Source organism: Aulonocara stuartgranti (genome assembly GCF_965226115.1).
Source record: "Aulonocara stuartgranti genome assembly, chromosome: 19".
Classification (NCBI taxonomy): domain Eukaryota; kingdom Metazoa; phylum Chordata; class Actinopteri; order Cichliformes; family Cichlidae; genus Aulonocara; species Aulonocara stuartgranti.
The window spans coordinates 1,212,820-1,228,655 of record NC_138955.1 but is presented as its reverse complement, the minus strand read 5'-3'; the positions used below and the strand labels follow the sequence as shown (position 1 = coordinate 1,228,655).

At 40.4% G+C, this 15,836-nt stretch overlaps 3 protein-coding genes and 1 long non-coding RNA gene across 12 annotated transcripts in view; 2 read left to right on the top strand and 2 right to left on the bottom strand.

The window, feature by feature from the left end:
* The first annotated feature begins 1,204 nt into the window (after positions 1-1,204).
* On the top strand, positions 1,205-8,529 carry LOC309695421 (hepatic sodium/bile acid cotransporter-like). 2 transcript variants are annotated; one of them, XM_082516060.1, is made up of 6 exons: positions 1,205-1,411; positions 3,775-4,205; positions 4,314-4,518; positions 4,886-5,064; positions 6,864-7,063; positions 7,205-8,529. In XM_082516060.1, the coding sequence occupies exons 2-6, from the start codon at positions 3,820-3,822 to the stop codon at positions 7,264-7,266; spliced, it is 1,032 nt and encodes a 343-aa protein (XP_082372186.1). In that variant the 5' UTR covers positions 1,205-1,411; positions 3,775-3,819; the 3' UTR covers positions 7,267-8,529. The 2 variants fall into 2 exon arrangements, with proteins under 2 accessions (XP_082372186.1, XP_082372185.1); XM_082516059.1 differs by lacking the exon at positions 7,205-8,529 and having other exon boundaries at positions 6,864-7,187.
* Positions 1,653-2,519, bottom strand: LOC309696143. Its single transcript, XR_014273360.1, has 2 exons — positions 1,956-2,519; positions 1,653-1,877 (listed from the first exon to the last, which is right to left on the bottom strand). It is a non-coding gene; the product is annotated as an uncharacterized lncRNA (long non-coding RNA).
* LOC309695416 (sushi domain-containing protein 4-like) lies at positions 7,517-14,874 on the bottom strand. 4 transcript variants are annotated; one of them, XM_082516047.1, is made up of 12 exons: positions 14,787-14,874; positions 14,303-14,394; positions 13,560-13,701; positions 11,805-11,996; positions 11,349-11,540; positions 10,851-11,042; positions 10,486-10,680; positions 10,104-10,295; positions 9,637-9,831; positions 9,423-9,555; positions 8,926-9,320; positions 7,517-8,836 (listed from the first exon to the last, which is right to left on the bottom strand). In XM_082516047.1, the coding sequence occupies exons 3-12, from the start codon at positions 13,675-13,677 to the stop codon at positions 8,811-8,813; spliced, it is 1,830 nt and encodes a 609-aa protein (XP_082372173.1). In that variant the 5' UTR covers positions 13,678-13,701; positions 14,303-14,394; positions 14,787-14,874; the 3' UTR covers positions 7,517-8,810. The 4 variants fall into 4 exon arrangements, with proteins under 4 accessions (XP_082372173.1, XP_082372174.1, XP_082372172.1 ...); XM_082516048.1 differs by lacking the exon at positions 14,787-14,874 and adding an exon at positions 14,710-14,728; XM_082516046.1 differs by lacking the exon at positions 14,787-14,874 and having other exon boundaries at positions 14,303-14,702.
* The window catches only part of fsip1 (fibrous sheath interacting protein 1), a gene marked incomplete at its 5' end in the record, with an annotated part of 29,689 nt that continues 28,551 nt past the window's right edge, over positions 14,699-15,836 (top strand). For 4 of the 5 annotated variants that reach the window (XR_014273146.1, XM_082516058.1, XM_082516055.1 and 1 more), the window contains 5 exons: positions 14,699-14,860; positions 14,942-14,999; positions 15,076-15,245; positions 15,499-15,580; positions 15,671-15,760. Coding sequence is in view for 4 of the 5 variants with exons in the window: in XM_082516058.1 (XP_082372184.1) it covers positions 14,699-14,860; positions 14,942-14,999; positions 15,076-15,245; positions 15,499-15,580; positions 15,671-15,760 (562 nt within the window). The remainder of the gene's footprint in view (positions 14,861-14,941; positions 15,000-15,075; positions 15,246-15,498; positions 15,581-15,670; positions 15,761-15,836) is intronic. The other variant, XM_082516056.1, reaches the window with a different exon arrangement.

The window sequence follows — 15,836 nt, the reverse complement described above, 5'->3', positions numbered from 1 at the left end:
AAGTCTGGGAGGATTTGTCTTGGATCTTGCATAGCAGCTCTTGGGGTAAAACCTCCAGCTTGCTTCTTGTTTAAAAGTTGTGTATTTCTTCCCAGAGCTTCATTAAACATCACTTGCAAGCCTTCATTTTTTTTTCTCATCACTGTAATTTCTTGCATTTTTATCATTTCTGCACTTTTCTCCTCTTGCATTTGTTTCATCCTGTTCTCCAGGTCTTGTTTTTCCTTGCAACAATTTTTAAATGCTCTTCTGAGGGCTTTAAATTCACTTAAGTGAGCAGTGCTGGGGTGATCCCTTTGGCTTGAGTGATGTTGTCTCTGAGACATCTTGGTACCTCGATACAGTGACACTGTACAAGATCCAGATGTTTCCAAAGTCTTTTGTGGTCGATGCCGAATGTTTGACAGCTACGAACAAAGCTGTGAACAAACCGACGTGTTGCCTTTAAGTTTCTCTTGCTCGCTTATGAGTTATGAAGCTGTGTGATGCGCACAACTTCATAACAAAGCTCCTTAACAAAGTACTATTTGTTAAGGACTTTTATTTATTTATCTATTTATTTTATTTTTATTTATGTAATCCTTAGTTTATTTCATCATTTTATAATCTGCTTTCATTCAAATCTCTATAAAATCCTAGCGCTTCATTAATGTATCAGTCACTTGAAGTATTCTTTATTTTTTTACTCTTTATTAAGAGCAGTATCCGGATTACAACCAGTAATACTGGACTCTTCACCATTTAGTGTTAGAACTGAAGAAGCATCTCACATGAGAGGTGAAACATTTTCAAGAAACTTAGTCGCTTTTTCTTTCCAAGTTCCTTAGGTTACTGTGTCCCGCATGACTGAGAACCTACACAGACAGGTCCTGGTAAGGAATGCAGTGAAATAGCTGCAGGTGGGCTACCATGGACAGTCTGGGTCATATTCTACAGATTTAAAGGTATCTTATCTTATCTTATCTTGACAACATTTGTGTTCTGTCTAAAAAGCACACTGATAACATGTGCTGACACAAAGACCGTTAACTTTGCCAAGTAACCTCAGTGTTCTGCCTCATTGCACAATATTAATTGCACGTCTGTTTAAATGAAAGCAAGGATGAATGAATAAAAGTGCCCCTTTGCCTTTATAAACAGATCGTTGCATTCCTTTCACATCATTGTGCCCCACAAAAGAGGATAACTTCACATAAAAGCCTGACTGAGGGGAAATCTTTGCATGAATCACAGATTTCTGGATTGCAGTGTCAGCCACCTACCATCATGTTTTTCCTGAGATCATGTGATAAATAAGGGAGGACAAGGTTGGGGGGGGGTAAGCACTGAGAAAAGCACTTGGACCACACAAGGCTAGCTGGACACAAGTGTGTGAGTGAGTAAACGCTGCTGCCAGTGGCCTGAAATTAAGGTAAGAAGGTGTTGTTTTTATTCACCTGTTATTTATTTGAAAAGGGAAAGACTGGCACCGATTCCAGTGTTTTAGTGTTGGACTGTGTTGTGTTGTGTATAAGACTTGTAAAAGTTTACTCTGTAACGGAGCGGAAAGGCTGATTTTATTTCCACAGTGTCGTTTTTTAAAGGGAGGAAACCTTCCTCCAAACGGACAGAGCAGTGGAGCCGCCAAGGGAAAGCACACGATTAAAAAACTGTAGAATTAAAATATAATTTATTATATTTAAATAGTTAAAAATGTAAGATAAATTAAAACAACCTTGGCCAAGGGATAACACAATAAAAATCAATAAAACACAACATTAAAAGTCCAGTGGGATCCACCACAGCATAAAAGTCCCAGGGAGTTAAGAAATCCAGCGAAGTAAAAGGGGAACCCAGCGGAGTCCTCTCCTTCCTTTCCGCATTAGCGTCTTGATATGCTAGAGAAAGAGAGGAGCGGCAGTCACTATTCTTCCGGCAGTTTTTATTCAATAAAAGGGGACAAGTCGAAGACTTACCCCGGGTGGGCAGAGCTCTCAACTCCGCCCGCCGCTTCTTTAAAACTGCAAAGCCACACAGCCGTCCCGTGCCTTCCGCTGGTGCTGTCTCCGCTCTCCCCGCTGGTACTGTCACTCTCTGCGCTGGTGCCCTGTGCGCTGGTCCTCTGTGCGCTGGTGCTGTCCGTCCTGTGCGCACTGGTGCCTCTGCGCGCTGGTCCTCCATTAGCCAACTCTAGCCGCCTTATATGTCACTCTGTAAATTATCTTAAAGCCTCACGTCAGGCCTCTCAGGCCCCATCTCTTAAGCCTCCGTGTCACTCCAGGCTCTCGTCCGTTCCCGTGACACTCATGGGTGCCTTCATGCTTCAGTCCTCTCTTGCCTCTCGGTCGAAAAACGCTTCCTTTGGTCTGCCAGGCCCTCTTATTGGCCTCTCTGGGATCTCTCGCAGGTGTGAACAGTTTATTATCAGGTAGGGGCGGAGTCTTTCCAGGACAGGTGTTCAATTTAAATAAGATAAAAACATGCAATAAAGCTCATACAAACAAACCCAATATACAATATTAAAATATTAAAACAGATAAAACATTGGAAAACATGCACAATAAAAACTCTAAATAACTTGTCCCGTTTCACCCCGTGACAACTCTGCTTGGAACTGGAGTTTGTTTCGAATGAGAGCAACGTACACTGCTAAAAATCTTGAATTTTGCAGAACCTTCAATAAATAAAAAGGGATAAAGAGGCTTTCTTATCGTGTTATGCACATTCTGGCAACTCCAGTTAAAAAATTTAAGGAGTGCACTAAAAACACAATGCAAACAAATAAAAACAGGATCTAGAGTAAAGCTACCACTGCAACATGTGCTTTCTTTTTTCACAGAACTGAAAACTTCTAGTTTAACACCACACACTGTCCACATTTTTAAAAAAAATGGCTTGTTTTTCTCCCTGCAGAGAGCATGCCATGAATATTAAGTATCAGTTACTACTAGATACTAGACAACATAAGATACTTCACATGGCAGATGACAACAAAGAGGTTTAATTTCCCCCAAAAGATCCTCTTTGTGCACACCAAGCAAACCTTTGGAGAGAAGCTCTAGTCTCAAGGATTTATCTTTGACAGTGCTTTAACCACTAAAGTTGTTAATGTTCGTAATCTAGCTGGAACTTGGAACTTGCAACCATGCACTTCAAACGGATTAGCACATTTCGACAGATTGGTGCAGAGAGCAGGCTTTTGTTATTTGCCCTAATAAAACCAATTTTTGATATACATCACCTAATTCTGAGTATAATACTTTTTCAAAATCTATGTGGGTGTAGATATACACGCATAGCATTGTTTACTACAATTCATCAAATGGTTACTAATCAGTATCAAGTGATAAAAGTTAGTTTTCCAAAAAATAAAAAAGAAGAAGAAGAAACAAAGTTTCAAACAGTTTTATGTAGCACTTTGACCTTCAGATCAATCTATTGACCTTGAAGGAGAGGTCAGAGATCAAATGTGACATGATACTTTAAATCTTTATATGGTACTTTCCATATGCTGACGATACACAGTTCACTTGTAAGAATCAAAATTTTTAAGTTATAAGACCTGCTGTCAATTTTTAACCAGTAAATCGTTCAGTTGACCTTGAAGACCTTGGTGGATGTAAGCCAAATTTTAATGCGTCCCTAACATGACCCCACTCTGCACCCCTACAAAGTTTTATCAGAATTCATTTAAAACTTCTTGAGCTATTGTGCTTACAGACATATTGTTGACCTTTAATTCTGAAATGTTAATGTCTTTAACTTGTTTGCATTTCCTCTTCTTTCATGTGACAGGTGAAAGCCAAATCTCAGTAAAATCGCAACACTGGTGCAAGTGCTATGATGAACCTGACAGAAGTTCATGGCGGGAGCCTTTTTAATGAAGCAAATGCATCTGACAATGTCACCCTGGCCACCCTGAACATACAGGGACCAATAAACAAGACCGTCAATATACTGACTGTCCTCAACCTTTTTATCACCATGATATCCCTGGGCTGCACGATGGAGATTTTCAAAATTAAGGCCTATCTCTTCAAGCCAAAAGGAGTAGCCATTGCCCTGCTGTCCCAGTTCTGCATCATGCCCATTACCGCTTTCAGTCTTGCCAAAATCCTGCAGATGGAGCCCATAAAGGCAGTGACCGTGCTTATCTGTGGGTGCTGTCCCGGGGGAACCTTATCAAACATTTTTTCTCTTGTTGTGAAAGGCGACATGAACCTCAGGTAAGCTGATGCTCCTGTTTGCAGTAATTGCACTGCTTTTAAAGTAAATAATGCAGTGAGATACTTACAGTGCGATGATTTTCCTTCTTCACTTTATTGCCCTCCCAGCATTGTGATGACCACTTGCTCCAACATTGCAGCCCTGGGTCTGATGCCTTTGCTGCTGTATATCTTCTCTCAAGGCTTCACTGGATTGGAAAATGCCGTGCCGTACGCCGGCATCCTCACCGCTCTTGCTTTCACCCTGGTGCCTTGTGCTTTTGGCATCGCTATTAATCACTTCAAACCAAACACCGCAGTGACGGTCAAAAAAGTGAGACTCCCACACTCAGACACATGCCATTGCATGACTAGATTTATGCAGGTTTCACAGCAGATGTTCAGATTTATAAGAGCAGCTGTTCTTATAAATTGCTAAAAAATCGTTTCTGGTTTCAGGACTTTGAAAATGACCCAGCCAAAAAAAAAAAAAGTCAGTTTATTATTTTCACCTGTGGTTTTTACACTGTGGCATGAAATATCTTCAAGTTGTGTTTACCAGAACTGATTTATTGCACGCAGTTTGGGTAATTTGCGGCTTACGTTACCGGCAGAGTTTGTAAAACAAGAAGGCTTTAGTGTTTCACTCCTAATCAAAACCAGTTCTTGACTACTGTAATCTGTTTTCTCTTTTTCAACAGGTTGGTCTCAGTATTTTGATCATCTCCAGCATCATTATTTGCATCCTGTCCTTCTATATTGTCAGAAATGTAATATGGATGATCCTCATGCCCGATGCTCTTATTGCAGCTTCACTGATGCCCCTGATTGGCTTTACACTGGGATATGTCATGTCTGTCTTATGCAGACTCAGTCCACAGTAAGTGAATACACACTAAGTGTTCTCCTTGACTCTAAAACAAGCAGGTTGTGCCTAAACTTTATGCTTCATGTTAAATCTAAACAGAGGCTCTCTGCAGTATATTCTGTTTCTCATACTGCACTGCTCTTGAACAATAGTCAGTGTTCTTGCACTGTTTATGCAAGAGGAAATAAGGCAGTTGATGTGTAAACTCTTACTGGAACTACTGCTGCGATGCAGTTTCAAAGAGAAAGCAGAACGTTTTTTTAAATATTGTCTTTCATGAATTGCTACTGTAAGCAGGTTTTATTTTTGCAATTTAAAATAATATTTTTGGTGGGGAAATGGCACCACAAGTGTACGCCTGCTACTAAACTGAAAGGTTCTCATGATGTTTCGTCCTGCTTGATAGCAGCCAGCAAAAGATGGATACACAGTGGCCATAAATGGATGGACATGGCCAGCACCAATGCTTAGGAAGGCTGTGGCATTTAAATGATGCTCAGTTGACACCATGAGGCCCAAAGAGTGCCAAGAAAATGTCACTCACACCATTACACCATCACGAGCAGTCTGAAACATTGATACAAGGCAGGATGGAATTGTGATACTGCCATCCCACTGCCACAGCAGAAGTCAAGACTTATCAGACCAGGTGTCGCTTTACCAATCTTATATTGTTCAGTTCATGCACCTGTGCAAAATGTAGTCTCAGTGTCCTGTTCGTAGCAGGCTGGAGAAGCATCCGTTGTAGTTTTTTGTTGCTGTAGCCCATCTGCTTCAAGCTTCAATGTGTTGTGGGGCCGGAGGGTCACTGTTGTCTTCCTATCGGCTTGGAGCATCAACGAAGGCATTTTACTGCCTGGATATTTTCTCTGTTAGACCATTCTCTGTAAACCCTGCAGATGGGTGTATTGAAACCAGTAGATCAGCAGTTTTAGAAATACTCAGACCAGCCTAACTGGCACCAGCAACCACACCACATTTAATGCTCAGCTTGATCTTCAGCAGGTTCTTATGACCATGTCGACATTCAATGTCATTTGCATTGAACATGCGTACCTAATAATATGGCCTCCATGTATTAATAAAAGTATGTTATGTTTCTATTCTACACACGCACACACACGCGCACACACACATTACATTTCCCAGATACACTACCTAATTTAACCATCCCCTTCTGTGAAAATAGTGCTGCTATGTGTCTTGAGTTTGTTTTAGAACTTAGATTTTATGCTATTTATTTATCCATAACTATTGTTGCAATTCATTGCTGCCTTTTTACTGCTCTATTTAAACAGATTCTTTTTAAACCATGTTGCTTATTGCACTGTAGAGGCTGGTGAGAAACAGTATTTTGTTTCAGGCTGGGTAACACCATACGAAATGACAATAAACTTGTTGAGTCTTCTTGAGTCTATTCAAAAGAAAAATGTGTATAGATGCAAAAAATGACTGTTTAGGGAATATTTAATTATATTTTTAGAAATCTTTAACTAACCAACAGCACATAGATAAATTAACATTAGCTTCACCTCATCTAAACATATCAATAAAAAACTACTTCACACAACTGCAAAAAACAATCATAACCACATTTTTTACACTTTGCCAAAACTACTTGTGTTCTAATTACTAACCAATTTCTGCCCAGATTTGTGTTCACTCACATAAATAATTAACATATAAACAATTTACATATGAATGAGATGTTCAGTAGAACATATATTTTACAGCAGAGGAGGATTCAGCTCTCAAATTTAAAATATGTAGTCTCAAAAGTTAATAAAGAAAACTGCTTCACCTATTTTTAGATGCAGCAGGACCATCTCCATGGAGACTGGATGTCAAAACATCCAGCTGTGCGTTACAATCCTAAAGGTGGCCTTTCCTCTTGAGGTTATTGGGGCCATGTTTCTCTTCCCTCTGTTATACATCACATTCCAGTGCACTGAGGTCTTTCTCTTCGCTCTGGGCTTCAGATGTTATCAAAGAGTCAAGCCACCAGCTGACGGTAAGTGTGACAGCTGCCTGCATGTTTTTCTGCAGCAAAGCTCCAAGGGGTCAGAGCAGATGCACTCACTCCACACTGTGATGTTCTGATCTGTTGAAAATGAGGTCAAACTAAATATTGTGTTACCCCTTTAATACACAGATACAGAAAAAGAGGAAGACCAGGTTGTTGATCCTCAAGACAAAGAGGCGAAGCGACCATGAGAGCATCACTGATGATATTCCAGCGCTGGCGAAGGGTACAAGGAACAGATTCGTACATCAGAGAATAAAGCCACCCAATGCCCTTACTTTATAAATGTCATCTGCCCGTTCAAAGATCAGGGCTGCGACACTGAAGGACTCTGTGTGTGTGTGTGTGTGTGTGTGTGGTGGTGGGGGGGTCTCTTCATTATTATATCTATCTCTCTCTCTCTCTCTCTCAGATGCGACAATGAAAAAACTGTCCAACAGCCAACTGTAACACCTTAAATTATATTTAATTAAAATGACTGTGGGATATATACAGAGGAAACTTAAATCTTTTGGTTTTTACATATATTAAAATACCATTTTCACAAAAAAAATAAAATCCATTCATCAATCCCAAGGTAAACTCAATGGACCATCAAACAAAGTGAACACTTAACATTACACAATCTGTACACTTATTTTTTTGTGTTGATCTTCCCAACCACATTTACAGTGTCACATATAACGTGCCTGCAGTAGATTTCAAAGTGAAGCTGCAAAGTGAAAATACCTACTTTTTAAGGTTTCCATGAGCCGCAGAGGAAAAAAAACAACAAAAAAGCAAAAGAAGCCATGGCTGATCAACAGCATTTTGGGCACAAATAAATTAAATACACCTTTTAACTTCCCATTTAGAACGAAAACAGGAATTCCCAAGCAGCCTGAATAAATTAATAACAAAATATTTACCTGTGTACAAGTAATGTGTCTGGCAAAGCCACATATAATGTCACTAAGCAGTGGAGGCATTTTACTGACATTCATTTTTTAAATTTCACAAATTATAGATACCTGTGCATAGAAGTGGAAAGCTAAGGCATTGGGGGGAGGGGTATGAGTATTAAGAGGAGAATATATTTGGAGGAATGAAGTATGTTGAATGTACACCCTGAATTCAGCAGTGTGAACTCTTGGGGAAGGAGGGGGGACAAAGAATTTTATAATATACAGTGAGACTCGAAAAATGTAAGTTATGATTAATCAGAAAATCTTTCAAGATGATGCTGTGAGCTTACATAACATGGACAGCAATTTATTTGACTAGCCTTTGTGTATCATTGCGACCATGTTTCATGACTGGTGTGACGAGTGGTTAAAGAAAAGAAAAGCAAATAAGACAAATTACTTTATAGCTCCTAAGATGAGTTTGCGGCTTTGCCCAGTCAACTGAAACACAATAGACAATTTACCCCAACAGAACTGAATATAAACTCCCTCAGAAGTGCCTGCTCCTTTCTGCTTTGTTCAACATTTTCAAACTGAGTTTTAGATATTAGACATACATACATAGTGTGTGAAATGTCATGAAACTGTAAGCATGTATGTACATGTGAATCCTTTCTGTCTTCTCCTTTGCAATGGCCAGATGAACTCTTCTGACTGACCCACAGCTTCCCTCGGGGCCTCTGTAGTTGAGTTTATCTATGTTGACAGCTGTGGTGAGAAACTCCTGCTCATCATTACAGGTTAGTCGCAAAGCTGGTTGTTTTGGGTAAGTCCAAAGGCTGCAGCATGTTTCAAGCCTCCTTCAGCAATGGAATATCTGTGAAGGAAAGACAAAAGTTTGATTATTACAAAATTTAAGAAGTGTTTTAAATAAATACAAAGACATCTAAATAAATTTAGCTTCACCATCAGAGTAATCCATCTCAGAGTCCAGAGACAGGCTATGGTGGTCGCTTCCTCTAGACGGCCTTCTTTGTGATGAAGAGGTGCCTGCTGCAGCACCTGCGTGCTCCAAAGCCCAGGTAGAGGAAGAAGGAGATGAAGAGGATGAAGACGGTGGGACGGGATGGACCACAGCCATCTCAGACTGCTGCTGCTGCTGCTTGAGGGAAGAAGGCCTAGAGGGGCCAGCCTCTGGCGCTGTAGCATGCTGACCCTCCGACAGCACTATCTGAACTCGAGATTCTGAACTGAGAGCAGAAGCTCCACTGCTGCTCACGGCTTCCTCATATGAAGGTAGAGTCACCTGTACTCCCTCCACCATGATTGACACAGGCTGTCCTGACACACCCTGATCGCGTCTAGGTGTAGAGGACAAGAACACAGTCACATTTTTATCTAGTTTCCATACTCTGCACCCTTTGTTCGTGGTCAAATTCAGGGGAATCTTTGGGCAGACTTACCGATGGAGAGACTTAAGTTTTGGCTGAAGAAGCACAAACAGCACAACCAGAAGCAGGATAAAAGCCACCGAACAAGCTGTGGATGCCACTATGGATAAAGTTGGCATCCCCAGTGGCAAAGTCGGACTGTGGTCTGTGGGACAGACAAGCAGTTATATGGTTATCTGTGCAGATTTTTTTAATTATTAGCTGAAATCCATTTTCTTATCGTCACCTTGCTTCATAATGCAGCTTAGCTTCATTTGGCTGTCCCACTCCCCATACTGACAGGTAAGATATTTATAGTCTCCCTTGAGAATGTATCCTTCATTGCAGAAATACTCAATCACAGTGCCATGAGAAAGTCTTTGGCATGGGAAGGGGTGGCAGGTGAAGCCTCCGTTCTCTGGCTGATATGGACGCTGGCATACTGTTAAGGGTAGAAATAATAAATGAGTGATAGGATGACAGAACAGCAAAATCAAACGGAATTCTGAAATAACTGTTATACTGAGATAAAATGGGCAAACCATCACTATAAACACTGAAAAGAGTTAAGACCTAGCAGGACAGAGAAACTTTATTCCCATTATTCATAAATGCCTTGTTGTTGAAGGTGGTGAACAAATGATCTTGACAACAATTCTTACCTTACACCTAGCATTAACATGTCACTGGTGTTGTATGTAACAAGAAAATTACCATCACTGTGTATGCAGCGAGGAGACTCAGAGGACCAGTGTCCCAGTGTGGTGCAGGTGACAGTTCTGGGTCCATCCAGGAGGTAACCGGGATTGCAGGTATACTGTAGTGCTGTGCCAACTGGGAAGAAGCTCCTACTGGTGTCTGTCAGATTGGCTGAGCCATGCTGCACCATCGAGGGTCTTCTACAACCTTAAAAAGGAGATGATAAGGAAAATATAGTTGATAGCTGTAAACAGCTCAACTCCAGCAATAACTACAGGCTTTGTTCATAAAACATTTTCTAAGCTATAAAAATAGATGAAAGAATAAAATAGTTATAACAGATAAGAAAAGCCTTTTGATACAGTATGAACTGATGTATCAGCGAATCCCATTTTACCTTGCTCAATGACGCAGCTGACTGGCATTACAGTGTCCCATTTCCCATACTGACAAGTGATGAATTTATAGTCTCCCTTCAGAATATAGCCATCATCACAGAAATACTGAATCACAGTGCCATGAGAAAATCTTTTGCATGGAGAGGGGTGGCACGTGTAGCTACCATTTTTTGGCTGATATGGAGGCTGGCATACTGTCCATGAAAAAGAAAGAAATACGATAAATGTATAGAAACAGTAAGATGTGTTATGTCTTATCTTATTTTATCTGGAATAATAAAAAAAAAAAAAATCATTTTCTTTTAAGGATACAATGCACCTAAGAATTAGGCAAATTAAGAATTGCTAGGAGGTTTGTCTTTACCATCACTGCGTATGCAGCGAGGAGGTTCAGAGGACCAGTCTCCCAGTTTGGTGCAGGTGAGGCTGGTGGGTCCAGCTGGCAGGTAACCAGGATCACAGCCATAATGTAGTACTGTGCCCACAGGGAACAAGCTCCTGTTGCTGTCTGTCAGATTAGCTGAGCCATGCTGCACCATGGAAGGTCTTATACACCCTAAAGAAGGTGGTGGCGGCAGGGGTAATTTATGTTATTCATTACATTTTTATTATTAAATACAAACACAAAATGCTTTACAAGAAATTGTAACAGATAAAGAGAAAATAAATATATTTGAATAAACACAATTAATTTGAAATTATGTCTTTCGAAGACTTTTTTTAATTGCAGGGCAAAATGTGCATATGATAACCAGAACATCTCCACAAATCCAAATCTCCCTGGCATTAATTTGCTGCACGCTCATGTTTAGCCGATGTGTTAAACTTTGAAGAGATGGGATCAATCTAAGGACTGACCAACCTTGGCTTACACAGCTGATTTCCATGGGGCCGTCCCATTCTCCATCTTGACATGTCAGGTAGTTATAGTCTCCGCTGAGCATGAAGCCCTCATTACAGAAGAACTCAATCACAGTGCCATGGGCGAACAGTCGACAAGGGGATGGGTGGCAGGTGTAGCCCCCGTTATCCGGTTTAGAGAGGGGGAGGCATGCTAAAGAGAGGAGAAAAAAAAGAAGAACAAAACAACTTATCTTTAAAAGTACTTGTGCAGAAAAGTACTTGTGTAAAAAAATCTGGCTGAAAAAAATATTAGACAGCAAAGTGCAACATACATAAAACTTGAAAAGAACTGATGGTTTTTAAAAAAAGGGTTTAAATCATGAGATAAAGATGTTAGGTAAACTGCTCAAAACACATTAGCCACTCACTATTTTACAGATCATAAAGAAAGACAACAGTGGAGAGAATATCTTACCACCACTGCGTATACAGCGTGGAGGTTCAGAGGACCATCGTCCCACTGCGGTGCAGGTGAGGATGTTGGGTCCATCTGGGAGGTACCCGGGGTCACAGCTGTACTGCAATACTGTGCCCACAGGGAATGAGCCCCTGTTGGTTTCTGTGAGATTTACCCAGCTGTTCTGAACCATGTACGGCCTCACACATCCTGGGAAGAGAGGAAGAACTCAGAAGAATTTCTTTAAAACTGCTTTTTCAAGGCAACAAAGAGTTCAGATTGTTATTTCAGCTAATCTGAGGCGATCGTGTTGGCAGTTTGTCTTGTAATCGGAAGGTTGCCGGTTTGAGCCCCGGCTCGGACTGTCTCGGTCGTTGTGTCCTTGGGCAAGATACTTCACCTACCACCTACTGGTGATGGCCAGAGGGGCCGATGGCGCGATATGGCAGCCTCGCTTCTGTCAGTCTGCCCCAGGGCAGCTGTGGCTACACCTGTAGCTGCCTCCACCAGTGTGTGAATGTGAGAGTGACTGAATAGTGGCATTGTAAAGCGCTTTGAGGGTGTCGAAAAGTGCTATATAAATGCAATCCATTATTATTATTATTATAATAATCTCAAATCTAAAAGTAAACTACTGTATGAGGTAAGGCCGCTTCCAGACACACTTTTTCACACCTTTTTGCAATCTTACAAATCACATGAAAACTATTTTCTCTGGATTAACAAAAGAAACAGCTGGACATATTACAAAAGAGGGAGCCAAATGTTACAAAACAAACTGAATTATTCCTGCATGACTCACTGGTAATCCTGAACACTATTAAAAAGTACCTCATAATGATAAAGACTTTTTAACAAATATAAAGGACCTTATAAATGTAGAGCAGAAAGGCTTTTGTTCCAAGAGACTGACTAATCTCAGCTTTCCAGAAAATCAACGTGTCATTACAATCACTCTACTATGGAAGATACCACAACAACAGAGGCAAATTAGGAAAGGTCAGTGGATCACCAAAATCTGTTTAAGCTTTTCAAGACATTCACAATTTAATTAACATATTTATTAATTAACAAGTATCAATATATGATATATGATAACATCAGTCTATACGATCCATTTTTATTTATAAACCTCACCATGAAACTGAAAGGTATAGAGACGTCATGGCTGCCTTTTAATTAGCCATGTACGGGCAGACGTTAGAGGTAATTAATTGATTGCATCCCTGGTGTTATCCAGGTGAAACTTGTGGTGATCCTCTTCAGTGTTGATACATATGAAACCAAATTATTATTTTATTTATTGCCATCATGGCTTGATAACACTTTCATCTGAGGTATAATTGATTTTCTCCTCTTTTTTTAAAAAGACAACAAAAAAAAACAACAACAAAAACACAGCTTTGTATCTTTTCCCTCCTGGTCTCAGACATGGCTGAACGGTAGCCATAGCCTCTTTGATTTAAGAAGCGTATACAGAGCCTTTTTAATGTTTCCAATGCAAATTCTTCAAATTGCCTAACAACTCAAGAGTTGAACTAGAAATTTAAGTATAATAATTATGTAGTTGAGCTATAAAGTTAATAGGTATGCCTACACAGAGCTGCTTTATTAGGGCTACAACATAATACATCTGATGACATCTACTGTGTAGTAGATGGAGTAGGGCTACTGACTTCTAATATTCACCCATTCAATCTGTGTCTTGATAAACCTAATTTAATAAGTCTATTGTGAGAAAAAGATGTCAACATAGCAAATTCTGTCCCATACCTGACCCCTGCCCAGTGGACACTACAATCAGAAACAGCAGCAACAGGAAGGACCGTTTAGTGGCTGAGGTGTGGGCCCAAAAGGCTTTTGATATTGACTCTATCATTCCATTGCACATCTTCCCCTTCAGAGTCAATTCAACCTGGCAGAATCAGAAAATAACATTATTACAAAACTGTCGATACACAATGCTTTAAAGGTTATCCTCCACAGCCTCTATATACTGACACCTGCTTGGTGCAGGTACACTGCAGAGCTTGGGCAGCTGCCAGCGAAATGGGTGTGATTATGGTGAAGTGCTACAATGACAGCACTGTAAAGATATTGGTATTAGCATCTGGCAGAAGAGCATTAAACAGAGAGCAAAACCAAACACTCGCTTTCATGCGTTAAATATACACTATTTAAGAAGCAATTGCTTTATCTAAATACATACGACAGATAAAATATAACTACGGTGGTTCCGTCTCAGCGATTACACACCCATTTTCACTGTTTCGTTTTTAGCATTCGCAGCTCCCTTTAATAACGTTACAGGACACAAGGCCCGGACAAAAGATGTCATTTTTACACAAATAGTATAAAATGTTGATAAGTGGGTACCGCTTGTGCTATAGCCAATGAAAAAGTATTATCCGACAAAGTATATCATCTGATTTCATTGTTACTGTAGTTCAACATTTACCGTTTTAGCTTGCTAATGCTAAATAGACAGAAACTGCTCACTTTTAAACGTTACTCACCACTAAAACACGGCCTCGAAACCTCCAACGTCGCACCCTCACAGAGCAGACATGAATAAGCAATATTCCAGCTACGCCGAAAGAATTTAATTCTACAACAGAAACAACAAAATATATGATTTAACGCGCCGAGCGTTACCGCCCCAGCTAAGCGCCAGCTAGCTCCAAGCTTGACCCGCTACGCTAGCTAGCCGCATTGATTGAAGCGTCAGCTGAGCCGCCTAGATTTCGTTCAGTAGCCATAGTAACAAATGTCCATAGCTACCCCATCAGGGATGATTGCGTCCTTAGTTACCAAACATTTAGCGGAAAAGTCTTTGACTGTAGTTAGTTATTTAATGGTTACAAATACATCCTTGTAACTTTAGCATTGAAGCGCTGCTAAAAACACACATTATGGAAATCACCAGAGGCACTTTAGATGACATTTCCCGACCTGCGTCGAGCGAGCAAAAAGCTAGCCGCGTGTCCAGCGTATCATTACCTCAAAGTGACAGAATTTGTCCTACAGCTCCATTTTCCCTTGTTGTTTTGCCCAGCGATGCTCCTGATGCTCAGGTAATTAACTAAACACGACATATTAGCATTGTATATGTCATTGGTGTGCATCTCGTAACTTTAGACTACAATTTCCTGTAGATTCCGAACAGCTCTGAAGAGTCTACAGGCCACTCATCAGTCACATGTCCTGGCAAAGGTAATAATTCCACACAGTGTGCTGTGTCGTTGACTTTTATTGACGGTCACTCACTTACAAAAATATTGGACTGCAGATCAGTCTCACGCTGATGCTTCCGAGGGACAGAATGAACATTTTAAACTGCAGAGAGCTATTGAAGAAATTAAAAGACTCGATGAGATACTGTCTGCAAAAATCTTCAAACTAAAAGAAGTCCGGCGACAAAGAAAGGAGTTTCAAGCAAAACTCTGGCAAGAGTTCAAGGTAGACACACCTTTGTATCCAATCTCCTTCCTTGATCAGTTTATTAGACTGTTTTAAAACTAAAATATTTTCATTCTTATCACCTCAAAGTCAGAAGTCGAAGTCAGCTTGATTTTTAAAAACCATATGTACAGCTCATACGCAGGAATTTGAAATTGCAATACTCCCACGGCCCTGAGTGTTAAATTAAAACAATCTAAAAGATAAAAAAAAATCACCTATATGTGATGTTATACTGTGTGTTGATCTGCAGCAGAATAAACCTGGAGGTCACTCTGGATGTGCTCAGGAAGCTTTGAACACAAGGTTGTTTTTGGCTTTGGAAGTACCCGAAGGTAATATTCAGAACAGCAACAAGTGTGTGGGGAACATGCAGTTCATATCATCACTGAGTCACTGATGAAGACTTTCTTATCGCCCTCTAGGAACAGATGAGGACAACAACGTTATACCTGTGTTTGACACTCAGATTCCTGAACATGAGCAGAATGGAAACAACCAGCACTCGGAGCCAAGTGAGCTTGTGGAAAGACTGCAACAGAAAATACGTTCTTGTTTGTGCTTCCAAAATTGTGCACACGATGGCGCCAC